At 40.9% G+C, this 26,431-nt stretch overlaps 1 protein-coding gene across 6 annotated transcripts in view; it reads left to right on the top strand.

The window, feature by feature from the left end:
* RESF1 (retroelement silencing factor 1) overlaps positions 1–19,503 on the top strand; it is a 55,972-nt gene extending 36,469 nt beyond the window's left edge. For 5 of the 6 annotated variants that reach the window (XM_063395628.1, XM_063395622.1, XM_063395626.1 and 2 more), the window contains exons 2-6: positions 279–455; positions 8,913–8,997; positions 11,052–16,357; positions 17,114–17,188; positions 18,329–19,503. In XM_063395628.1, the coding sequence (XP_063251698.1) occupies positions 11,092–16,357; positions 17,114–17,188; positions 18,329–18,471 (5,484 nt within the window). In that variant the 5' untranslated portion in view covers positions 279–455; positions 8,913–8,997; positions 11,052–11,091 and the 3' untranslated portion in view covers positions 18,472–19,503. Of the gene's footprint in view, positions 1–278; positions 456–8,912; positions 8,998–9,190; positions 9,301–11,051; positions 16,358–17,113; positions 17,189–18,328 lie in introns of all 6 variants that reach the window. The other variant, XM_063395623.1, reaches the window with a different exon arrangement.
* The last annotated feature ends 6,928 nt before the right edge of the window (positions 19,504–26,431 follow it).

Below are 26,431 nucleotides of genomic sequence, written 5' to 3'. Positions count from 1 at the left end.
TGCAACATGAAGGCTACAGGAGTAAAACATAACCATCCTATGAACATTTTACTGAAGTCCAAAAACGATTAATGTACTGGGTTACCTAGCTCAACTAGGTGGGTTACCCTGTTGTAGAAGGAAATTAGGTGTGACAAGCTTGCCTTCCCCTTATGAAGCCATGCTGGCTGTGACTGATTGACTGTTGTCCTCCAAGTGTTTTTCAATACCTTCTAGAAAAATGTTTTCCATGATTTTATCAGACACTGAAGTGACACTGACAGGCCTCTACTTTCCAGGGTCCTCCTTCTTGCCCTTCTTGAAAATTGGGACAACGTTCGCCAGCTTCCAGTCAGCTGAGACTTCTCCGGATTCCCAAGATCACTCAAAACCATCAAGAGAGACTCTGTGATGACATCAGCAGCTCTTTAAAGATTACTGGGTGAATCCCATCAGGATTTGTCAGAAGTCAATAGGTAAAAGGGGGAAATACACTGTTGGAAATGGTGGAATGGGAATCTGCAAAGAGAAGTGACTACTAGTCTTCATATGCTTAAGTTCACTGTAAATATTCTGTGATTGATTTGCAATCTGAGATTAAGGTAATTTCCAACAAATTATCTCCTATGTAACTGCTAAGAATTTTGGAGCAAGAAAACTCCTGTGTGCTGGTGCTGTTGTGACATCTAAAATACAGTTATAAAGAGAGGAAAATGACAATTGTGGATGTTTGTGTACTCTTTTCTTTTAGTACCTTTAGTTGATTCAGGCTGTTTTTCTATAACACCCTAAGTCAGATGTGCTGAATTAGATTTAAATACTTGAGGTTAAATGAGACATACTGCTGCAAGTCCAGAAGCAGAAACAGGAGATCAAAGTTTTGCTGGCTTGCAGCTGAACTTTTGTCCTTTCAGTTCTTAGAATCTTCTGTTTGCTGAACTACGCTCTGCAGAGGTATGAAACTGCTGCTGATCACAGTGGCTGGCATTGAAATGCGTATGCTTACAGAGTTTTGACTCTATTAAAGGGAGCTTTTAGCAATGAATAAGAATATTTTAGACCTATTGTAAGTGCCTCGGTTACACTTCTTGCAGTGGCGATTTAGACCACTTAGGCAACCACTGGCACTGGTAGCTGGAAAAGTGGTTTTACTGAAGTAAAATTATGTAAAAGTGAGGCTTAAGAAAGTGCCTTGGCAAGATTTAATCTTACTGTACAGGTGCAATAGTGGTAATAATTCAAAAGTATTAATACATTATCTTAATACCCTATGATACAAAGTTATGCATGATACCAATCACCAAAGATCTGCAGTTGATAAAGGGTCTTTCAGCCTCAGGGAGAAACTTGGAGGTGATTCAGCTCAAGGAGAGGTTATAACTGTGCAGCTGGGAGAGATCAAAAAAAAAGAGTCACTTGGGCTTTCATATTTGTGGAATAAAGTGGTTGGCTCATAGTCAAATGCCATGGAAGAGGTAGGCATAAAATTCCTTGCACCCGCAACTTCATTTGCTCCTTACTAAGTAGTCCTGGAAGAACTACCTGCTATTAATGTCTTATTCGCTTGACTGGTGTTCCCAGCTCTTATGCATCAAAGCTCTTTGTGTCACCCTGTTCCTGTGTGGGCTTTCAAAGAATAGGTTGAAACTAGAAAAGTGCTTGACCTGGTCATGGCCTAGGCCTTAATTCCTTGTGAGCCTGAGCCAAACTGTCAATAAATAATTTGGTCAAGGAGTTGAGCTCACCCCTGTGACTACAGTTGATCCACTTTATTGTCTCAAAGAGTGGTAGTACAGTTAGCTCTTGCCTCTGTCATCAGTGTGTGTTATATTGCACATAAGTGCTAAGGGTACAGTTATTTGATGAGTTGCTTAGCTTAATAATTACAGTTAATGCTTATTATATACCACTGCACAAATGGATACTGCTGTTGTTGAATACTTTTAGGATAAGTGTTGGAAGTGTTTGTGGCTCATATTCCAGTCCCAGGTGCAGTGTGTGCAGAGCAAGGAATAGAGAGAGTAGCCCAGCTGTCTGAAACCTAGGCCTTTCATGACAAAAGTTTAGAACCTAGGAAACTCAGTATTTGCATTTGGAGTAGGGAGTAGATTAGGTAAAGAAAACCAACTGCAAGACTGTTTCAGAAATACCTTTGGTACTGGCATGCAAAAAGATTACTTTAAAAAAAAACCCAACACTTTACATTCTAGGCAGGACCCTGGTTTTTCCCAGGGAGCTAAAAAGTTCCTGGTGCTCTTTGAAGGCTGAAATTTGGAATCATCTCTTGTGTAAGATGCCCATCGATATGTGCTAGGAAAGTCAGCAAGATGCTGGTGATGAGAAACATCAGGAGTGGGAGAAATTTGAGCTAATATTGCTCGAGCTACCTTAGCATCATTGGCAGGACTACAGCCATAGCCTGGAGGTAAGTGAGTAAAGGTGTAATTAATGCCATTCCAAGTACAAGCAAAGTGAACTTGGTAGGCCTAGTGGTTGGGGCATAGGAGGAATGTCTTTAATGTCCAAACTGACAATGCATAGATAAGAGGAAAGGTAAATGGCATTGGTTGTTTTGGCAGCTTTTGCAGCTGCAGTATGAGGCAGAGAGGGGACAAAATTTATGCCTAGGTAGCTGTCACAGGCAGAATGTAAGCATCACACAAGGTTTATTGCTCCTGTTAAGTCACAGGTTGCAGAAAGGATCCCATTGCTTTCTACACTCCTTCTCAGTGAGGAGTCTGGGTGTGGTGGAATCCAGTTCTAGCTCCAGATTTAGTCAAAGGTTTATGTCTTAAGAATTCCACGTGTAGTTGAATCTTTACACAACTTCACCCATAGGATAAAGGAAGGTAAAGCAATATGAAAAAGTTATTTATTTTTATGGTGTTAATACTGATAATAATATTGGTCATAACCCCAGTTAGACTAAACAACCCTTATTAGAATTAGGTACTACACAGTATAGCCAGTTAACTGTAATTACAGTGACAATTTTAAAGCTGGCAAAATAATCAAGTAGAGATTGATGTTGCTCAATCATACCAATGTCTCTGGGCATATCTCTTTAACTCAGCCTGGAGAAATAACCTCGGAGGTGTCCCCACTCAAAGGAGGGGAATCTCCACTCACACTTCCAGAAGGGAGTATGTTAAGAGTGTTGGAAGCATAAAACAGTGAAGAAAACGGCAAAACTCAATCTGAGGTGGAGCCCACACATCAGAGCATCAGTGATCAGAGCAGACATAGAAACCTGATGGAGGTTTTTGTTGCCATGGCATCGGGTAGGAATGTAAAGTGGGAAAGGAGCAATGCAGTCTCAATACCAGGAAATGTTTTGTACAACTGCTACTAGGTGTACGTCCTACCAAGAAGTACTGCATATGACACAACCACTAAGAACAGAAAATTTGACCATCGACAGCTCTTTGCACAATAATGGCTAATAAGGTATAAAAGGACCCTGATTTTGGGTTTAACTGGGGGATGAGAATTGGATATGAAAATCGTAGGGACACATTTTCCTCGCCCTTTGCGGAAGGGTCACCTGTCACACTTGTGTCCTTGGCTCTGCTGAGTGTTTTGATGTCAGAAAGTGAGCTTGTGATTGCCATGGTATTGTTAGGGCTATATTTAACTGCACTGCAGTTTATGCAGATACTGCTAGCAGTCCAAAAGAGCCATGTATGTTGCATTTAATAAACCATGGTATTTGTGAACCTGGCTGGTTCTTTTGAATGCAACTGGACTTAAAATTAAAAGGCTATTGGAGCACCCCATGCCAGGCCTTTAGTTATGTATTCGTAACAAGTTCCTGCTGTTGAAAATTGGAACTGAGTTTTTTATAGTGATCGACTGTCAGTCAGATGTTTCTGGGCCAACTGTTTCAGCTCAGTAGCCTTTAGCTCAGCAGTGTCAGGTAAATTATCAGTCCTGTCACTTGGTTGCTTTATCAGAAACTTGGTTACGTCCTTACCTGTGACAGTTTCTGCCAGGAAAATTGTTCCTCACATCCTCAGAATGTTCAACTTTGGGATTATTGAGGCAGGCTAGTCTCAGATTGTCCTACACCAAGAACAGCATGATCCCCCTTCTCCATCCATCACTGGTATTACAATCAAGGTATTGTTCAAGCTGCTTTACCCCCATGGAGGCAGAGTGTCCTGCTGCAGTGTCCTTGGTCAGATGCCAGGACCCACTGGACTTGTGAGCTGACTGACTGGGGCTGTTTAAAGGGGAACTGGGTGCAAGTGAATACTCACTGTTTTTTCAGTTCTCTGAGAAGAGACATGATGAATTTTGGGGCTTGCAGGATCACAGGGTGGTAACAGCATGGGTCCCTGGACCTAGAAGAGGTACTTCTCAGATTCCCCAAAGTAGGGGGAGTTTGATTCAGAAGTACCAGGAGATTGTACCTTCCCTGGAGCATCTTGGAAGGTCTGGTCTATGAGTGGTTCTGTCTGTGGAAGTAAAAAATCTAATGCCTTTATAGGCCTTTCTAGTTGGAAATATCTACAGCATTGCCTAATGGCCTCACTGAGCAAGAATGGCCAAATTATTGGAGGGAAATACTTGTAAAAGGATGTACTGTCAGGAGTTTATCTGAAGTAATCTGTGTGTTACCATTCTTTCTGGTAGCTTGCTGCATTTTGCTTATCTGACATGTACCTGCAGTCCTGTGAAAAACAAGGCACGTAATGCAGAGGTATATAAACATAAACTCTGTCACTGCCCCAGCTGGGCAAGGTTCAACTCAGCAGAGGCTGTGACTTGGCTGCTCTTTGCGGTGCGTAGCCGCAGCTACATGCAGTGATAAACTGCTGCTGTGCAGACCTGACTAGAATTGTGTAGGAGTTACTCCACAGCGGAGGTTAGAACCTCCCAAAAACAGATCCTCAGGCTGGCTGGCTCTTAGGGCAGTCACACTTGGCAGACCTCGAGAAGGGCTGAAGGAGCTCCTGGAACCTGTGAACTGCTGCAGAGTGTGAGAAAAGTGGTCCTCTCCACTGTGATCAACTGAAGGCAGAATTTTGACTGCCCTTGAGGACACACAGATGATGATGCCATTGATGGTGGCATCTACCTCTAAATGGGAGGTCTTTGTAAGGTGTGCCCTCCATGACACCTGAGAAGGATCATCAGGTCATCAGCTTCTGTCTGGGGTGCTAACTGTATGTCTGATAAGTCTGGGTAACCAAGGGCTGAGTGGTTTCAAGTTGATGAGGTGATGGGAGGGGCACTAGGGCCCTTGCTCAAGCCCTGGTGGGAAAAGATGCAGCATAGAGGCTTGTTGGCAAAAGCCAGTAAAACAGGTGTTGGGGCTCTGTGGGCTGCCTGGTTGGAATATCTGGGGCTAAACAGGCTTTCAAGATTCCTTGGATAAGGACCCTTTAGCACAGGCTTAGGGGGGGTTTTAACTACCTTGACACAAGGGCTTGGGTGGTACCTGTGGCTGCATCCTGACAGAGGTGGCAAGATGACAGAACAAGCATGGCAGAAAATAGCTGGGACCGTGTGATGCTGGGCACTGTGCCTGCTGATGTTAGCGGGCTCTGAGTGGGCCAGGACACTTTAACTAGTAGGTGCTGCTGGGCCTCAGATGGAAGAAAAACTCATAGGACTTTACCTGGCACACAGGGGCTACATCCAAAGAACGATTGATAACCAGCCTACTTGTGTTTAATCCCAAATTTGTGGGAGTGCTCCAGTGCCAAGTTTGAGCAGACCAGCCAAGGAACAAGAGAGGCTGCTGCTTGGTGTAAAGTAGTTTATTACATGGCGAGATCAGTCTCACAAAGGTAGTGGTACAGTCTGTGCTATCGTGCAAAAGGCCTTCTAGCATAGAGTCCCATGTCCCAAGCAGAAGCAGCAGCAGCACCCCTGATACAATGCATTATATTCATAAATCATCCAGTCAGCTAAAACATGATGCTGTTACGGTCTTTTTGCACCTATCCTGGTCTAACATTGTGTGACAATGATCATTTCTTACACAAGGCCTGTGCTATTGCTGCATTATATTCATAAATCCTCCAATTGAAGCATGGATGGCAAGGACAAAATACCTTTCAACTCATTTAGTTAAAAGGGGATGTTTATTTCACTGCTGGGCTCACACAGGATCACTCCCAAAGGCGTGAGCAACCCTATACAGCTTCAGCGTTCTATTTATTCACAAAAGTCATGCATATTCTAAAATGCCTATTCATATTCATCACCTGTCTGCCCATTCCCCCGCTTGGTATTAAAATTAGTTGTATACTCATTTTGGCTGCATAGTCCTCCTCCTGTTTTGGGTTGGTGGTCATCAAAATGAGTTGGAGGGTGACAGGAGGAAGTAAGGAATGTCTCTTTACTAAACTTTTTGCCTCCGTCCCATTGCTATGACTACTTGACCTGCTGATCTCTTCATTCTGGACTTTTTTAGTTTCAGAGTCAAAATTTATGATGTATGGCTCTCTCTTGGCTGGTTCTGAGTATTGTCCAATGTGTATTGATTTCACTTAAATGTTTCCATATGTGCATTGGCCCCACTTTGGCTGGCTCTGAATGTTATATGCAAACCGTTAATCCTGGTCAACTTCTAACTCTTCTGTTATATTCCTAACTCCTAGCTTCTAAGCCTGTAGCTTGTTTCCTAAATATCTCTTTCTTTAAGCTTAACAGAATACCATGGTTCACAATCAGCTACAGGCATGATGCTGTTACTGTCTTCTTGCACCTATCCTGGTCTAACACAGTTGTATGACAGTGGTCGTCATTTCTTACACAAGGCCTACGCCTGTAGCCTATCTATTGTGTCTAGCAATGCTATGTTATGTCTGTGTTATGTCTAGGACTTAGTTAACTTTGTAAAAGGTAAGGCTACTGAACTTTAAACTGGACTTTAGGGCTTTTCTATTAACTAATACAATTTCTTATTTGCTTAAGGCATATTTTTACCTACCTGAAACTAAAACTTATATTCCTACTTCATGTCTGTGTGACTTTATGTATCTCAGTTTCTCTGAGGGTTTCAAACCAACTCCTGCATTCCTTTCTGCCTCTGAGCCTGTGTGCATGGGGTCCTGGGAGATTTCTATCTGGTTTCCAACACTCCAGGAAATAGTCAGGGGACCTTGGTCATCTCAAGGCCTTTATCTTTGAGCATATGGTAGTGATACCAGAAATATAGTGTGTTTCCAATGGAGTTTGTGGTTGGATTCCAGACCCTACCTGAGGGCCCAGCATTCTGATTCTGAAATTCAGGGGGTATCTGCCTGTCATGCAACATATTTGCAATTCAGGTGAAACAGGGCTCACCTAAAATGACTAGGGTTTTTGCCTATGAGAAAGCACTCAGAGACACAGTTACGATGCCTCCATTGATAACATTCTCAGTTTAGTAGTTGATTGGTAAGCCCAGTCAGGTCTCAAGGAGGTAGGAATTTGACACATGATTATCTGAAATCAAATTGTACCAAGTATTTCTGTCCTGGTTGTCTTGATCAGTTTTTGTTTCAGAAACTCAGTTTTAGGCAGCTTCCTAAAAGCTTTTCCTGGGCAGATAGTGCCATCTCAGGGACCCTGTGGCCCTCGGATTTCTCCACAGTCACCTCAAGGCTTCTAACACAGTAGCAAGAGTTGCAGAATTATGCCTATTCCAGCTTAAGTGTCTTGCTGGGCTTCAGACACTTCTTGTTAGTAGGGAAATAACTTGGACTTCAGCTACATTTAGATGGCGCTCAGCATTTCTGAGACCATGAGCTAACACAAATAGGCAGGATAACTTTCCCTTCATGCTTTTATCTTTCTGACTTTTTTGATTCAAAGAAGGGAAGAGGTAGTTCCCTCCATGAGAATATCTGGTACCTAGAGGCAGGGCAAGGCCTCAGACATATCAGTTCAGGCACCTGCTGCAAGGCTCAGGCCACTGATACCATGTACTGCATCCCTCTGTTGACACTGGAGTGGAGGGATTTGATTCATCCTGGTGAGTTAGATTGGGAATATAGTAACAAACACCAGACCAACAGCTTTAGGGATGAACAGTTTATCTCAAAACAACAAGTGATTCTGGGGGATAGTCCTGTGTGGTTCCTCTTATAGTAATTTCTGTAACATGTGAATATGGCTTACAGAATTCCAAGAGACATCCACTACAATCTCCACCCCTGGTCCTTTAGGTCCAGGTTATAGGGTTTAACATTGCAATGAATCCCTCCCCTTGTGTAGAGGAGGGTTCTCTACAGGAGAAAGGACATTTGAGCAATCCAGCCTACGTGAGAGATTCAGTGTACTTGGAGATGTGAACAATTCAGCATACGTGGGAAAATTCAGCGTAGTTGGAGGAGTAGGCAGTTGGACCAAGGACATGCAAGGTCGTGAAAGAAAAAGAAGCGATGAGAAAACAACTCCCAGATGCAGAACTGGATAAAAAGTTGCATACAGAAGTTTGCAAAACCACTGCTTGAGCAGTAAATATTAACAAATCATTGCAAGCAGGGAGACGTGCTTTTAGGGCTTGACCAATGGTAAAGCAGCATGTAATGCATGGTCAGTGCCTTAAGAAAGAATAAAGATGAATAGAACTAGGCAATAAACTTCTTCACTTGATCATATTGATCATGGCAGGATGTCCCATTCTTGAGCTCCTGCACCCTTGTCCCCTGCTTGGTTGCAACAAGGGGCTCCTAAACCTTTTTTGGTCTTGACGGTGACAATAATTGGATTTTACTTGTGGTGAAGTTGTGTGTTGCACATAGTCAAAATTCCTCCTCTAGCAAGGATTTTACAGTTACACTTTTTTTTGCAAGGTTGGCATCTTAGTCATGTTTGCCTCTTTCACAGTTATGTTCCCAGAAAATGTCTTTAAGAAAATGTTTTAAATGTCTTAAGTTTCTTCAGCATTTATCTAATTCAAGGATGTGATTGTTTTATCCCAAATCATTTTTCAGGAAGTACCCAGTGTAACGTTAGCAGCCTGAAAGCTTTACCTTGGATGCAAAAGCCTGTTTTCTCCACTAAGATTCCTGCATCACTGTAAGTATTGCCTGGACACTGATGTTGATGTTTTATATGAATTTCATATGCCACTTTGTTTTCCTGTCTTCTTTTGTTATTGGTGTCTTCTGAGAGCAAAGAAGGTAAAAGAGTGAAGAAAGCTAGAGTTGTCACTGGATCTTGAAAATAACACCTGGAAAATTATAACACTGGGTTTTTTATTTTTTTATAGGCTAGATATGAGTGATACTTCTCATTCTCAAATTTGAAATCAGAAGAGTCTTAAAATCTAAAAGAACCCATGAAGGAAAGTCAGGAGCCTTGGGTGATCTGGGAGAAATGGTATGAAACATTCTGTGAGAAACAAGGCTCACTCTTTAAATTTTTAAAAGTTTAATAAGGGATAAAAGGGCCAGTAAACAGCGTACTGGGTACTTGGCAACTGCCAGAGGCATGTCAGTTAACTTAAAATAATTGAATGATAAACTTTTTCATTGCACTGGTCAAATGAATATTCGTGAATATTATACATATTCAAACATTCCTTTGAGTTTACATGTTCTGGGAATTCTTTTGCTTGGTTTGATCTTTGACTTGTCTTCTTAAAGTACATGCTATAGTGCAGATGAAATGTATATATTTTATTTCTTCACAAGGCCTCTGTTCTGTGGTTTGACAGTTCTTGAGGATCAGTGGTAAATTCCTCTTTGCATTCTTTCTTTTGATGTTTATTTTCTTGGTTTTTTTCAATGTTATCCTATCATACAAATGGGATACTGAAAAGTACATTAAATCATTAGATATTTCACAGAATTATCGGAGTTATTTGCATCGATGTCAGCTAGTTACACAAATAAAGGCATTTGCTACTTTAACATTACATAATCTCTATTTTAATTTTTTTTGAAAGCCTAAACTATAATGCACGTTTATCACACTATAAGCTACACTGGGTCAGGGTATTGGCCACAAAAGCTGACAAATTATAGCATATTAAAGCAGTTAAAAGTGATTACAGACTGTACTAGATCAAAGTCGTCATGATTAATAAAAATTTGCAAAAGCCAATACATAATAGTGAAAGCTAACAACTACATAGTTACTTACAACACATTCTGTTGAGAAACTAACACTGCACAAGGCAAGGTGTTTGTTCTGTCCTAGCTGGGTTTGATCCCACTGAGAGGAGCTTGTTGAGATGCAGGAAGCGTTCATTCCTGTAGGTTGTCATGGAGGTTTTTGTGCTTTTTGTGCATTTTTGAAGGCTGAAATAGCATTTGGCTTTGAAGGCACTGTCTCTAAAAACGACAGAGTAGCATGCTCACCCATTTGGGTTTGTTGGTAATCCATGTGCATTCTGGAATATAACACAAGACTTAGAGATATGTGACTTTGTCACCTCCTGAAGGTGTAAATACTGCAGTAGCAGAAGTGTTGCTGTCATCTCTATGCTTCATGCCTTCTCCCAGATGAGTAAATTAATGCTGCCAACAGAATTACGGGCGCTTTGCTTGTACCTCACTAGAGGCACAGTCATATTTCTCAAAATTAAACTAGTGATCCACATTATTATGAGAGATTTTTACTAAACCCAAATTAATTTTTCCATTTAGTTTGTTATATGTGGAGGTTACAATTGAAATTGAGTTTTATTGTCTGAAAACCCTGGCCTGTATTTTATTCTATACGTGTTTCTTATGTTCAGTTCTTAAGTATTGTTTATTGTCTAATGTTACACACATACCTTTTTTTTTCCTCCATTGTTACTGGATGATGAAGGTAAATACAGCAATCTATTGTTAAATTAAAAGGTTGAATGATAATAGAATTAGCAGAATAATGGGAAGGTTTTGTTAGTCATTAGAGCTGTTAGTTGCTTCTCTTTCCATACTTTGACTGTGTTCTGGGAAACCATTTATGGAACTTGACATTGACAGCATTGATGTCCATGAATTGTGCTAATGGGGTTGCCCTCCTACCCAGCAATTTAGGTTCAACAGTTCTGTTCATGATGCATTCTAAATCACTTCTTGGTAAGTGAAATAGGTCTTGATCAAAAGGTTGTAATTTTTGTAAATTTTTTTTTTTTTTAGCATTTTTAGTTTTGCCTGAAGAAAACAAAACCAAGAAAAGATGGACTGGAATTTAAGGCCAGTCCAGAATGCTGATGCAAATGCAAACCTGCAGAGTGAAGGAGCATGCTTCCCTCAGTTACTTCCTAATGGACATGCCTTTCCTCAGACAAATGCCAACTCCTCTAAAAATGCATGTACTTATGCTGAAAATAACCAAAACGTGTATGTGCCAACTATGAATGCTTCCTTCCCTGCTGTAAATGCTGAGGGATTCAAAACTTCAGATCAAACCTCACCAGGAGCATCTGTAACTGGTAATAACTTTTTTATGTCAAAATACTCATTTAAACGACATCAACAGATGCAGGTAACAGCTCTAAAACCTCCCATTCGGAATTCGCCTTTGCGGCCAGAGATGACTCCAACTTCTTGGCCAGCCTCTAATCCCTACAGTTATCCCTGCAGAAATTTACCCCCTCTGTCCTCTCAAATGAACACAGGAAATAATGTAAGGAACGTGCTTGGGGAGCCTCAGTATGCCAATACCAACACTTACACCATGCAGCCAGAAATGCTGCAGCATAGTTCTCTGAGACTTGCAACAGTACATCAAGGTGGCATTCATCCCCAGAATAATTCTTTTCCTCTTGGTGCTCCTGGGCAACATGTACAACCCCAAATATTTAATTCCAATACTCAACAGGGTAAAGTTCCCTATTCAGTGAATCAAAATACTGGGACAAATGTACAGCTGCCACAATTTCAGCAGAGTCAGATGGCATCAGAAGCTCCTAGAGGATGTTCTGCACCATCTTTGCTGCCTGCCAACTGTGTTTCAAGACCTGCAGCACAATCTTTAATGAGTGTACCACAGGAAGTGCAAAATGTACCTAATGGATACAACATTAACCAGCAGAGGTGCCCACTGGATCCAAAAAATGCTCCTGGGTTTAACAGTATTCAGCAGCACCGTCTGCAGCAGCAATCTGGGGAAGTCAGTCTATCAGTCAGTAATGTCTATAATCCAAGTGGAAGTGTGACAGCAAATCAGTCATTTAATGAAAGCTCTGTGGCATCCCCTGGCATTCCCAAAGAACTGCTTGATGTTGTGAAAGAAATAGAAGCTCTTTCTTCAAAGCCACTCAGTGATCCTGCTTCAGTTCCAGAGAGCCAGACTAGTAGTTTGATGAATGGGCCTGTTAATGCTCAGATTTCTCCAGCAGCAGCAACACACGGCATAAGAATTACAAAGGAGAGACTAGCGTGGGAAGCTGAAAGGCTGAACTGTCTTAAAAAAAAGGTTGTCCTGTTTGAAACAGTTCATAATTATAAAAAAAGAATCTATCATGCCAAAAATACTCCTCCTCCTCTTTCTAGTTATCCATATTCTCCTGCCAATTGTCTTCCAAGTGTGCCCAAACAAAATGTACCGTCTTCCCCATCTGAAGCAGTGAGGACAGAGAGGCCCACGCTTATGGTTTCACATGAAGAAAGAAAGGACAAAAACCTAGCCTGTGCTGATAACAGAAGATTGGAGGTGACTCAAAGTAACCCTCAGGTCGAGCAGGGAAGCTTTTTATCAAGCTTCACTCCTGTTCCCTCTCAGAACAAAGTCCCAGCTCAGTTTAATAATCCTGAGAGCACCTTGGAACAAAGGGATGGGCATGCCTTAGCCCCTTCTCAAGGGACGGTGACTTCCTCAAACAATGCTTTGTGTTTTACTCAAGCAGGGAGCTCTGTCAAGACTGCATCAAAGAGTGTGCAAATTGGCCCTGAGAACTCATCATTTCTTCAGTTTGTATTGAGCAGCACAAATGCGCTGAAAGAGAAGACAGCCGGTGCTACCGCTGATAAAATACTGACTAATCTCCTGCGTAGTGAAAAACCACTGCTCGATACATTTGTCTCAGGTGAAAGCACGCTAAAAAACACTGGTGAGAAGAATGTAGAAAGTCTGAAAGGTGAGCAGGCATCTGTGGCTCACACAAACTCTCCTGCATCAGAAACAACTGCATCTGGTGATGCTAAATCCCAGGCTGAGGTAGCGCAGAAGAAAACACCATTTACTGAAAATGCATCCTGTAACCAGAGCAATTATAGTTACTCTATGGAAGAGCTGGCTGCATGCCTGCGCTTGTGGGACAAGTTTCCATCAGAATCTGTAAGTGTGCAAAATAAACAGTCGGACGAAAGCCTCACAGCAAATCAGGTTTCATCCTCCAGCCAAAACACAAAGAAGACAGAAAAAGAAAGTGTTGTGGCTAGCATAGATGAAGATGTTTTGATTGTGACAACTACCTCTATAGGACAAAAACTTGATACATTGACTTCCAATTTGATAAAAAATGTTGAACCTCAAGTTGCAGTTGTCTCTCCTTTAGTACTTAGTGAACAAAGACCACTAAGTGAGCAGGGAGGCAAGATCCCAACACCTGAAGGTAAAACCTATCCTGCCATCAACTTGGGGAGCACATGTAGCTTGCAAGAAGAGGGGAAAAATGGTGTAAGTGTGGCAAATACGGCCAAAGAAACAATAGAAAATGCTTGGTCATCACCTGGTGATTGTGTTCTGGAACAAAAAGTGGAGTCAGATTTGCAACAGATCAAATTAGGTGATGAAAACCAAAGGAAAGTTAGTCAATCTGCACAAGATGCAAGACAAAATCTACAGCTTGGATTACAAAACAAGGCTACTCTTCCTAAATCAGGCACAAATTTTTCTAGTCAAATCTCTCAAGAAGGTATAAGAGACCACGAAGACAAGCAAGCTGTGTTAGAGGTTGGAGATACATCCATAGATGTGCTGGAAAATGACATGTTTTGTATTTCTAGTGTATGCTCTCTAGTTGAAGGTCATAAGTTTTATAATCCACAAATAGCAGGCATGTTCAGGTCAGTCTATGACACACCTGCATCAGAAGGAAATGTACTAGAAGGAAATGCATCTGGTGCAAACCAAAAGGAGCAACATTCAGACTTGCATAAAACTGAGCTGAGCAGTAACAGTTCCCAAAGAGAGAGCTTGCTGCTAAAGATGTTGGAAGAATCATCAAGCCATTCGGAGAAGGAAAGCAGGGGCAGTCCTCCTAAAGCAGTTTCTACCTCTGAACAAAACACACCATTAAAGTCATCTTTCAAGCATCCTGAAAATCCTTTAGAAAGTCTTGCTAATATGAACCAGAAGTTATCTCAAAATACACTAGATTCCTCTATCAGCATAACTGTGAAAACAAATGCACCTGCTGTTCCAGGAGACCACAGTAAACAAAATTCCATGCCCAGTAAAAATAGCACAGAAAAGGATATGAACTTTTTTGGAACAGAACCTAGTAAATATCTGAAGGATCAGCTGTTGGCTCTAGTGAAAGAGTTTCCATATGGCATTGAAGGTGCTGATATGCTAACAAGAGAAGTACCACAAAATCGTTCCATGTCTGAAGGCACAGAGAATCAGTCTCAAAAAGAGGTTAAAATTTGTGACAAGAATTCTAGTTTGAAAGACCCAGTAAATCAGACTAAAAATGAAGTGTTAAGCTCTGATCAGGTTCAGGAACTGTCTCCTGGACACAACCAGTGTCCCTCTAGTGACACCAAGAGAGCAGTGACTCAACAGTCAGAAAAAGCTTCAGTGGACAAAGACAACCTTGAAGGCAGTGTCCAGCCTAGTCAGAATCTATGTGAGAAGGAAAAAAACCCACCAGAAACTTCTAACCCCAGTGAAAAAAGTGAAGATTGCTCTTTAACAGGTGATACATCTGTAGCAAATAAACCACCACATTGTCCCTCTCAATTAGAAACACCCGGTTCAGAGAAAAATGATTGTCAGCTTCCAAAAGCTGAAAATACTGACTCTGCAGAGACAGAAGAAAACAACAGTCAATCTGATGCCTTGAAAAACAGTGCAGTGGGAGACCTGACAAGTTCTGAGGAAATCCCAGAGAGTATTAGCAAAAGTACAGATATTTGCAAATACAGTTCTGCAATGAACGAAAAACCTAGACTGAAGGTGGATGATGAATACAAACTGCCTACAACACAGCAGGAAAAAATTGGACCAGTTAATCCCTTTGAAAACAAGGATGCTGATAAATACAAAACCAGCAGTTGCAAGGAACATCTCCAAATTGACAAAGGAACCCAAGTGTCAAGTAAAGAACTTTATTCTGACAAAAAAGAGCACCAGACGCCTTCCCAAGAGTTATTAGAGAAAACTGATCATACATATGCAGACAGCATGGCAAAGTTGTCCATAAAGAAGGAGAGAGTTTTCAAAACTGAGTCCCTTTCAAAAGATATAACCAAACCAGGTTTGACCATGAAATCCAAAATGGACACTGGCCAATCTGTGAAGTCAGAAACTGTTGAAGTTAAGCACTCTGAAGTCAGTCAAGGACAAAAAATTAAAACTTCTGAAGAGAACTCGGCTGAAGAACAAAACTGTAGAAAACAAAAGGAGATGCCTAGGCAAGATGTAGGAATTAGTGTCAAAGAGCAAGTGAAATTACCAGCAGAAATAAAACATAAAAAATTGAGTAGTTACCGAGGTGATGCTGTGAAATTCTCAGATAGTAGCACTGTAGACTTCAAATCAAGACACACAAAATATTCTCAGCATAAATCTGTGAAAGTTCATCCTTTGCAGGAGCAGACATACAAACGGAAGATGAAGGAAAATGTGGTTGGGAAGAGAGAATTTAAGAAAGTAAAGCTAGAAGAGGAAAGACTGAAACAATCTGAAGCAAAGAGTTCTAAGCAGCTTGCACACAATTGCATACTAAATGCTGACAAAGCTAAAAAACTGAATGGAGAAAACGGTTGGAAACCAAGGAGTTCCTTAGCAGATTGCTCTGTGCTTAAATTGCAGAGGAAAAGGGCTCGATCTTCTAGCATGTCTAAAAACTACTTTTCTAGCAAAGAAAGACATCTTGATGGTCAAAACAAAGACAAGGGCTCTGAGAAAATGTTTCCTGATAAAAATCTTCTATACCTAAACAGAAGAAATAACAGACTGAAGCTGCATCTTCAAAAGGAACCCAAAAAACACTACCTGAACAGAGTGGCATTTAAACGTACAGCGCAGGAGCGCATCTATCTGACAAAATTAGAGACGTCTCCTGTCAGGCCCGTCTGGCACAGAACCACCAAAGTGTCACAAAGCAGTGACTCAAAAAGAGATGTGTCTGTCTCAACAGCTGAGAAATCATGCAAACAGGAAGTCCTTGAGTTCAAGCTATGCCCAGAGATACTGTTCAGAAATCCAGCCCCCGGTGAAGAAAGCTTAGCTGCAAAGAATTCTCCAGAAAGAGATAAAGTCATTGTAGAAGGTATGATGCTCTCTTGATTATTCATTTGTAATTAAAACCATGTATTCATTTTTAAATTCATGTTGCACAAAGCTTTAGACAGTGAAAGCATGGCACTGTAGAGGCTGAAGGCTGAGATATCCTAACTTGCTCTCTGGCAGACCACAGCTGTGTCTTAAGCTGAAAAAGAACATGGGAGTTTTCCTTCAATTTTTTAGAAGTCTTAGACAGTGAAATTAGAATACTTTAGAGCATGGCTATTTCAAGTAACTTTGGGAGAAGGCTTTCTAAAGTACTTGTAGGAGTTAGCTTTGTTTGGTTGTAGAAAGTAGATTCCCTTGGTGTAGTTACCAAAGGTGCTCTGATCTGTATTCACTGTTCACCTGGTTGTGCATTAGTCTGGCTGGGCAGAGGAGGAAGAGATCTTTTGTAAAGTTGGGGAATAGAGTGGTCTTAGGCCAAACGTATCCTGCCCATCGTCCCCATAACCTTTGCCATCTTTGCTTTAAGCATCCAGTCTTCCTTCTCTTCTTCCCTACCCCATTTTTCAACATTTTACATGGTGCATTCCGAAGCATATTTATGTCAAATGTTGTATTTGCTTTTTAAAGGAATACAAATCTTAAACTGTATATATCAGCCCTTGGAGTCGTGTTCATACCCAAAGGAAATTTCCTTTTGCATGTGCTCATATATGTGTTAGAATTTAATGGTGAATAGAGGCCAAAATTTTTGATATAGGAACCTCAGAAATATGTTTTGAAAATTTCTTTTTAGGTGTCAAGAGTAAAAAAGAAGATTGGTTAAAATGTGAACCAGTGAAGAAAAAGAAACTGGAAGAGATCTCTACAGGTGAAGTGACTTCTGAATGTCCCATTTGAAATACAAGTTAAATCCTCTTTGCTTGGTTTTAAATGTTCCTTTAAAATAGTAAAATAAATAAAGCATTTTAAATTATTATTTACTCATTCTGCTGATTAAATGGATACCATAGAATAGATTTGCAAGTCTCAAAGATTTGTGTAGCTTTTTATTGCTTTATGAATATGTTGTTGTAAATATTGTAAGTTTCCTGTGTTTTAACTTGGATGTAGCACTGGTAACAGCATTTAAATACAGTTTTAAATTGTATATAAAGACTCTTCACACTTTAAAATATGGGAAGTGATAGCAGAATCTAGTGTAAAAACAGAAAGTGATTTTTAAAATAACTCTGGCTCTCACAGTACATTGCTGCTGTTCACACATAACACCTGTGCTCACAAGTTCCAGGACCTGTGTGTCCCAGTAGTCTGGACAAAATAATCTGTATGACAGGCAGAGGAAAAGTGGGACCACTATTAACATCTTCCTCATTTCTCTTGAATGGCAAATTGCTTTTTGGATGGTCTTTTCTACCCTCTAGGAGTCAACTGCCACAACAGTGGCAACTTTCATCTCAGGATCTTGTTTGTTCCATCCTTTGTAAATCTTGGGTGAGGTTGCTCCCAGCTGTCCTTGTTTCTTCTCTTTAGGTACCTCTCCAGCTCTAGTCTTGTTTTTCTAGTGGTCTTAACAGAAAACAAAATGCAATGTAGCCTTGTTGCTATCTGCTTCTTAGCTTTAGAGCAGAGGGCTTGCATGCTGACACTTGTGTGTTGCAAGTAACATACTCTGCAACCTTTACATCTTCTGTGGTTGTTGTCTGTGTCCTTGGGCCTTGGTGTCTGCCATCCTTCTAGCCCTTCCTCTTGTTTCTTCTCTTTCTGTCACAAATGCACGTTTTCTGGCATGCATTTCTTAATAGTCTCCAGAAATCTCTCCTGTGAAGACACCCAAATAGCCATTTTCTGCTTAAAGATGCATTGGAGATTGTTTGAAATCTGACATGCCTGATGCTTTAGGAGGGAAGTTTGTGGCATCCTTTTTGACACTGGAAGGTCTTAGGTACCACATGCATAAGGAGTAGAGTTCTTCGAGACCCCTGCTTTAACCTGCTTGTCTGTCTTGCAGCTGAGGACAGTATTCCCCTTGATAGAGCTATACAGATCCTGGATGGAGATCGAGAGACTCTTCACATTCCTGTCAAAGACTCAAAAGAGATGTTTCAGACCTACAGGAAAATGTATCTGGAAAAAAAGATGCAAAAGTCTTGATAGCACTCCTGTATCAAAGGTCTTAGCATCTCTGAGAAAAAAAAAGCCAACACTAAGATGATTTTTTTTCTGTTTACTTCATATTGCTGAGTAATTGTGAAAAACCAATTTTCTGGTGGGTGTTGAGAATTTCCTTCCACATTTTTCTCATATTTGTGAATAATTACCATTTTATTCTGTATTTATTGTCTAAATATGCTTTGGTGCTATAAATGCGGTTTTAAACGTATTGTTTCTTTTGGCATATTTCATCCTATTTTTTTTAAGATAGTAGCTCATTGAATCTTGACCAAAAAATAACAAACTCGTTAAAACTGTCATAGCCTGTTTTCTTTTCTGATTCTCAAAAACTTCTACTTGTTAAACTTTCCATTGCTGGCAGTGGAAAAATATTTCTGCTGCAAAGGGATTGCAGTGGATTCCCAAGCATTACACTTCTGTTTCCCACTTATGGTAGTCTGATTGTTTTGCCTCTAAAAAAAGCTTTCTGTTTTTGTAGAAACCTTTTCTTTCTAAACTGGGAATAGAAATATAAACCCCTCAATTCAAGCATAGAGATCAGGGGCATTTATGGAGTATTAATGCTGCTACCCAGTTTTGTTACATTTCTTTTTACGGAGCTTGTATGGACTGAACTCTTGAGTTCTTAGTTTGAACACAGTGCTGCAAACCGTTAGTTTACTGAAGACTTCTTTTCTTTCTCTCTTTGCACTTGAAAGACAAGTGCTGTTGTTGAAGCGCGGGGAGTTCGAATTCACTCTTGTCTAAGTTCAGCTAGACTGTAATGTCTTTGTTTATAAAGTGTTAGATAATGTTTGCTTACACATTTCACTGTGACATAACTGTTGTATTTGTCATTGGCCATCTTTTGTTCAAGTGCCTTTTCACTGTTACTCAAAATTTAGAACAAATCATATTTTTACAGAGGTTTGGTACTTGATTCTATCTTATTAAACCTTTACGCTGAACAAAAAACCTGTAGATACTTTACTGAACGATTTTTATACTTGAAATAAACTTTTGAGGACTACATCTTGTCTTTTTGTTGTTGTTGTTGATCTAAAAGTATGAAGTTGTGCTTGTTGCAGTTAGTTAAATAGGCATTGAAGATATTCCTGTAGATGAAATGCAGCTTTAAAACAAGTGATGGATCTTCCTTGTTAAAAGGAAGTAGTTGCAAGTTTGTTAGTTTGTTTTTCTCTCTGGATGCCAAACTTTTAGTCTGTGGGGCCTGTTGCCACTGGAGGATTTTGTAATAATGTTGTCAACTCTGAGAAGGTTTTTCATTTTCTTGAGAGTTTAGTTACCTGTGTTATACTACCTTCATGAAGGTTTTTTGCAGCCTTAAGTGTACCCAGTACAAATAACACAGAGTTCCTGTCAGGAATTCAGTCTGAGTTTCGTTCTGCACAATGATACATGAAGCTGACATAAATGCTTGAGTGAATTATTTTCAGTAGGAAATTATTCAATCCATTGACCCATGACGTTTATGTTCTAAATATTTGGAGAAGTCTTCTCATTGACCTGGTGCATCCAGTAAGCAAGAATGCTAGGTTTGAGTCCCAGTGCATACTGTGTCTTTTTCCTCCCTTATACCAAGAAGTGAATCTTGACTCTATGACAGTGATTACATGGTGACTTGTGCCTACACTGATCTGGTATGGCTGGGATCTTTGGGATAGACTGGCCATGTACCTTCTGCTTGGTTCCTGTGTTGGTTGTTTGTTGTACAGTCAAGAGAGTCATGCATGAGGTCCTTTAACATAATGTGGGTTCAACAGGCTCATTGGGTTCAATGATGCCATTTTCAGCTGGTTGCTGTTTTTTCATCTGCCCTGTGCACTTCCAGTCTCCAGTGTCATCATATCATAGCAAATTTTTGCATATACTGGAATCTCTCTTGTAAATTGCTCTGGCTCATAAGTTGGCCACTATCCATTCAGACATCTGCTGGAAGGAAAATACCTGTGAGGAGCAGTGTTAGGACTGCAAGGAGTACCTACAGGGAAAAGCCTGGAGACCATCTGCTCCACAGAATGAGCACTGTGGATACGTGCATCAATGTCACATGTAAACACCAAACCTTATTGTGGTCATGCTGGCTTGACAGACAGATACAGAGTAGATACAACTGTCTCTAGCACTGCCTGTTTCACCTGTGGGCATCTCCAGCAACTACAAGATAAATGGGCAGTCACAGGAGCCAACAAGAAAAACTTCCATAGGGAAGCCTGATGTGGCTTCTCAGCTTTCCTGCTCTGCAGCTAACTATTGTTGAGCCTGCTCTGTTGTGCAAGTACATCCAATGCAAATTTCTCCCCTGACAGGGCCTTAAACAGCTACAGACAAGATGCATGATTCCCTAAACCTTAAATTTTAAAACATTGTTATGACAAAAATATACTTTTTATAGAAAGAGTATGGGAAAGGGAGCAAAGGACAAAATTGACATGTTTAATATTTGGAGGTGAGTATTCAATACATATGGTAAGTTCCTAGGGTTTATTGGCTCTGTAAACTTCACTGATTTTTGGACTTGTTCTCATTTAGTACTGTGATGATAAGTTTCCATATACAGTGTAAAGAAAGGCCCTCAGGGATTAGAAAGTGCTGTAAGATGAGAAGCCCCACTGCTGCCTGGGAGGGAGGCACTCTTCTGGGTTAGTGCAAGGGGCTTTCAGCTTTTCTGTGCTCCTGGGAGGCTTTGTGGCAAGGGAGATAAGAAACTGCAGAGAGTTGTTCCACAGTGTTTTGATGAGACCCTTTCTCCCTCCATTGTTCTGTGTGCTGGAAACAGGAGAAGGGCCAAAAGATAGTTACTGAGGACTAGACATGGATGCTATACCTGCAAGTGCTGTTTCCTATATGGAGCTGGTCAGAGGTCTTCCTGGGATTCCAGCAGAAGAAATCCCTGTTGGCATTTTGTAGGCCTGCTCTGCCCATTGCCTCAATGAAAGAACTGAGTGTATTGCACCCTGCAGTGATTGCAAGAGGGACAAGAGAGGTGCCTGGGGTGATGGAATGAAGCCAGGCCTAGAATGGGGGAGGAAAAGGGTTACTTGTGCATAAATATTTCTTTTTTTTTTGAAAGAAAAATCACTACTCAAATGTTTTTATTAATTGAAAATTAATTAAGTTAAATTCTCTGAGGCAAGTCTCATCCTGTAGCAGGATGCTCTGCCTGGAGTGAGAGTAAAACAACTCAAACTATTTGGAGAGCTCTCAGTGGTGAATGCAGAACAAGGTGTCATGCTGCTTCTCCCCAAAAATGAGCTTAAACACAAGTACCAAAGTAAGTATATCAACTTGCCTTACTTGGGAGACTTGGTCTGTATATTCATAAGATACAGAAGGAGAATTCTGTTCTGAAGTAACTGTTCTCCTGTCCTGACTTCTGTTACTTCACTGGCCCTTTCAACAAGGACAGGTTTCTGTCAAAAGCTTGGTGACAGGGTGGATTAGCTGTTTACCTTCAAGAGAGTGGCTGTTGGAAACCAGATAGAAATCTCCCAGGACCCCATGCACACAGGCTCAGAGGCAGAAAGGAATGCAGGGGTTGGTTTGAAACCCTCGGAGAAACAGATACATAAAGCCACACAGACATGAAGTGGAAAGGTAAGTTTTAGGTAAGTAAAAATATGCCTTAAGCAAATAAGAAATTGTATTAGTTAATAGAAAAGCCCTAAAGTCCAGTTTAAAGTTCAGTAGCCTTACCTTTTACAAAGTTAACAAAGTCCTAGACATAACATAGACATAACATAGCATTGCTAGACACAATAGATAGGCTACAGGCGTAGGCCTTGTGTAAGAAATGACGACCACTGTCATACAACTGTGTTAGACCAGGATAGGTGCAAGAAGACAGCAATGGCATTGTGTTTGTAGCTGATTGGATGATTCATGAATATAATGCATTGTACCAGGACTGCTGCTGCTGCTTCTGCTTGGGACATGGGACTCTATGCTGGAAGGCCTTTTGCACGATAGCACAGACTGTAACACTCCACCTTTGTGAGACTGATCTCCCCATGTAATAAACTGCTTTACACCAAGCAGCAGCCTCTCTTGTTCCTTGGTTTGAAACAGGAGATTTAAGAGTTAAAAGGGAATTTAGAATAGCTTAGGCAGTATATATATATGAACATATGGTATTCCTTATTTTACTTTTATGGAACTTAGATGGGGATCCTCCAGAGAATAACTTGCAGGGGCCCCTGATAAAAACTGCTGAGCTTGCCAAAAGATGTGAAACAAAGGGAAACTGCGCATGCGGAGACACTCAAATTCGAAAGTTCAGCAGAGATGAAGACTTTCGAGCCTTCATCCCTTCAGGCCCCAGACTCATTTAAAGACCACCGACCCAACAAAAAGGGCAGACTGCGCAGCTGCAGCTAATTTCCATATAATGCGGAGAGTAGGTGGGGATAGATACTGAATATGTGTAGGTGTTATAGAATATGCATGATTTTTGTGAATAAATAGAGAATCTGTGGAGACAGGGGCACGCAGGATTTGGGATGATGCTCTCCCCCTGTGTCCAGCGCTGAATAAACTACATACCTACTTTACAACTTTTGGGTTGTGGAGTTATTACCGCATTTCAGGTTGGTCTGCTCAAACTTGACAAGTGGCCACCTGTTAGCAAGGTCTAACACACACTTGATTTCCAGCAGTTGTTGGCTCCTAATTATTTGTCCTTTTTGTGTCATAGCATTCTTCATTTGCTTTTCATCATTTGAGTCTATCTAAATTACTGAAAATTAATTGCTGAAAAAGCCAACCCAGGTTTCTCTAGAGGAGGCTGACTGATTCCTGTGTTCTCAGCTTTTATTTAGGAGTCAGCCATGAATGTGGCAATGGGTTTCTTTCCCTGACAGATCAATACTGTGGCCTGTGGAGGATACCTCTCTTTTTTTTTTTTCCCCAGAGGCTCATTAGAGTGATTATTAAATTGAAAATTATTATTAAAAATAACCTCTGCACTCATCCACAAGGTTTTTGATAGAGCCTCTGGTATGAATGCAGAAGCACAGATGCAGAGAAGAAAAGCTGGTCTGGAGCATGGTTTGTAAACTGTTAGACTAAATGTTTAAAGTTGCATTTCTCCTTTCTGCTGCACATCAGTGGCCTCATGTCCTATGTTTACAGCTTCTGACAAATCCTTCTCCCTTCTCTCTCAGTTTCTGTAAGAGAAGCTGCAGGCAGCAGAGGGCCACAGAAAAGGGACCATTGAGCTGAGGTGGGCCAGTGACAAGATTGCCAAAGCAGCACAAACATATTTAGCATTTCTTCTGGTAGGACAGAGACTGGCCAAATCACAGACTTAACTATAACTGCAAAACAGTGAGAGAATTGCTGACCTGGAAATAATATATTTAGCTAATTGCTGATTTAACATCTGGTAAGACTGTAGGGTTGATGATGCAAAATCCCGGTCCTTGAACCAGCTGCAGAGCGTGAGAGAAAGCATCAGTTGTCTCAGGGCGAGCCTGGGGAGCTGACTCCTCAGGAAGGCAGCTGTGGGATGCGGATGGAGTGATGGGCTGCCTCTGGCACAGACTCAGAGCCAACTCCTTGGGAATGAGGAGCAATCTGGCTTCATAAATGAGAAGTACAGAAGGTCACAGGTCACTACAATTGAGAGGATGAAAGGGAAAATCAAATACCAAGAGGTAGGCTTAGTAAAATAGGATCTGCATTGAAAATCGCACAGCTACAAAGACAAATGCCTGCGGGCCTGATATTTCTGAAGCCTGAGAATTGCTAGTTTTTCTAAGGGGAAATTTTCAACAGTTTTGCCTTTCCCAAACAACTTTGTGTAAATAACTATTCTTCCCATAACATTTCTAAGTAAACAATATTCCTTTCCCATAACAACCTCTCTCCCAGGTGTTGTTGGTGTTACTTAACCAATGGAGAGATGTGTCCAACCTATGGACCAATAATGTGCCTTTTTAGCACAGCATGTTATAAAAAGGCGGAGTGAATTGTAAATAAAGCCTTCTGATTCTCTTCTGCCTTCTGACTGGAGTCAAGCATTTTTATTTCGTGTCCAATAGTGACAAACGCCTCCATGGCACCTTGACACATGAGGTGGGACAACCCTCATGAGCATGGACCCAACAGCTGCACCTTGCAGATCCTCTTGAACTGGGAGAACTCAGGATTTTGGGGTGTTTGTCATGCTCCACTTCGCTAATATTTATCATACCTGCACTCTGCTAGGTTTATCTTATTTCCATACTTGTTAGCTTTGGGCAAACGTAACTGGCATAACTGTGTTTTCCTTGTGTTTGTAGTACTTGAATTTATCTGGCAGTTTCCCAGAGCAGGAGCCTGCAAGCTGTGGGGCTGGAGCCTAGAGAGGCAGAGGCACTGTATAGCTACAGACAGCCCGTGTGTTCAGCCTGCAGAGCTGTCTTTGAAGCCTGGAGGGGTATCAGAGGTACTATGAATGTAAAAAACAAACAAACAAACAAAATCCAAACAGAATTGATATAGCAGCAAATAAGTTTAATTGCAATAATCAAGTAAAAGGATACATTCAAATAAAATGTATTCCATTCCTTATAAAAGTAATTTAGCAGTGAATAGGTCCAGTTCAATAAAGCATAAGCAAAAAGCTGGCTGGGGTACGGTGCAGGATTTGCACCTGCCGTTCGTAAAATTAAAGCCTATTTCATCTATACTTTTAGACTGTAGCAAACACTCCATCTCCTCCCATCTTCGACTGTCTCCTCCCAGTTTCAGTTCTTGGAATCTGCATCACCTTCTTCACTGCGCATGCTCCCGTTGTTGTTTGAGGGTCGTGAGACTCTTGGGTGATCTTTTGATGAAGGCTTCACTCTCCTTCTTCGTGTCCTGTTTTTAACCCCACGAGTTACACATGTGTGTCAAGCTAGTGTTATATAACTAAACAATAAGTTCCAATAGATAAGGCAATAAATCCTAAAAAAATCTGGATTTGTTTCAATTTTCCTGAACTCATCCCAAAACTCTTTTAGTTTCAAGGACAATCTTCTCCCTAAGACTGTAAGTTCCCATTTCGGCTTGGCTACATCCTGCTACTTAGTTTCTCATGATATTTTGCCAAAGAAGCGGGGGTGGGGTTGGGGGGGCCTTTTAACACTATACTTTTATTACTGGAGTTAGTTTTACTAACTCTGCTGATACTGATTATGTATAAAGTTACAATTTAGCACCAACCATATCCATTTATCACAGAGGGCAGCTGCATCACTCATAATAAATCTCTAAGAGCATTTATTCTACTGTGCACACACAAGGAACTTATTTCTACCCTAATCTAAGGAAAACATAGGGTCCCCTAAAAGAAAGGAAAATACGTTCTGCCGTCACTGGCTAGCAGTGAGGAGCTAGCTTGCCTGGGAATTACAGTAACTCAAAGAAAAATGCATTGTATTAAAGGTTTAAAATGAAGAGAATAAAATTGTTGTAAAAGGAGGATTCAGAAAGGAGAAATCCCAGGAGAACTGGGTGAGAAAAGGCGGAAAGTATACAGAAAAAAAAAAAAGTTTAAGCTGCAGTTACATTCAGTGAAATTACAGTGTAATATTAAAGTGAGCTCTGGCTGTCACTACTAAATCCACTAGATGACAGTGTGGAGACTGCATTCAGCGCTACAGCAGTGCCTGTCTGCTCTTTAAGGGCCTGTTGCCATCGTCTCACTGCTAGAAACCCAAAGTTTGCAATATGCCTCTACTCCCACCCAGGGGCTTCACCCCTGACAGTGGAGAGAAGGTTGTCTCAGTCAGTACTAACACTAAAGTAACACTGGCATGAAAGAATTGATCATCATTTCTCTGGCACTGGCTGTTTTTTCCAAAGCCTAGAGGTCTGGGGACTTGAATTTAGGGAGTTTTGGTGGTGCGTATTTTTTGCCTTCATTATATTCCTCAATGGTTGGCTCCTATTTTCCCCTTAAGTTAATGGTTTC

The sequence above is a fragment of the Prinia subflava genome, chromosome 4 (genome assembly GCF_021018805.1).
Source record: "Prinia subflava isolate CZ2003 ecotype Zambia chromosome 4, Cam_Psub_1.2, whole genome shotgun sequence".
Lineage (NCBI taxonomy): Eukaryota > Metazoa > Chordata > Aves > Passeriformes > Cisticolidae > Prinia > Prinia subflava.
This window is presented reverse-complemented; position numbering and strand designations above follow the sequence as displayed.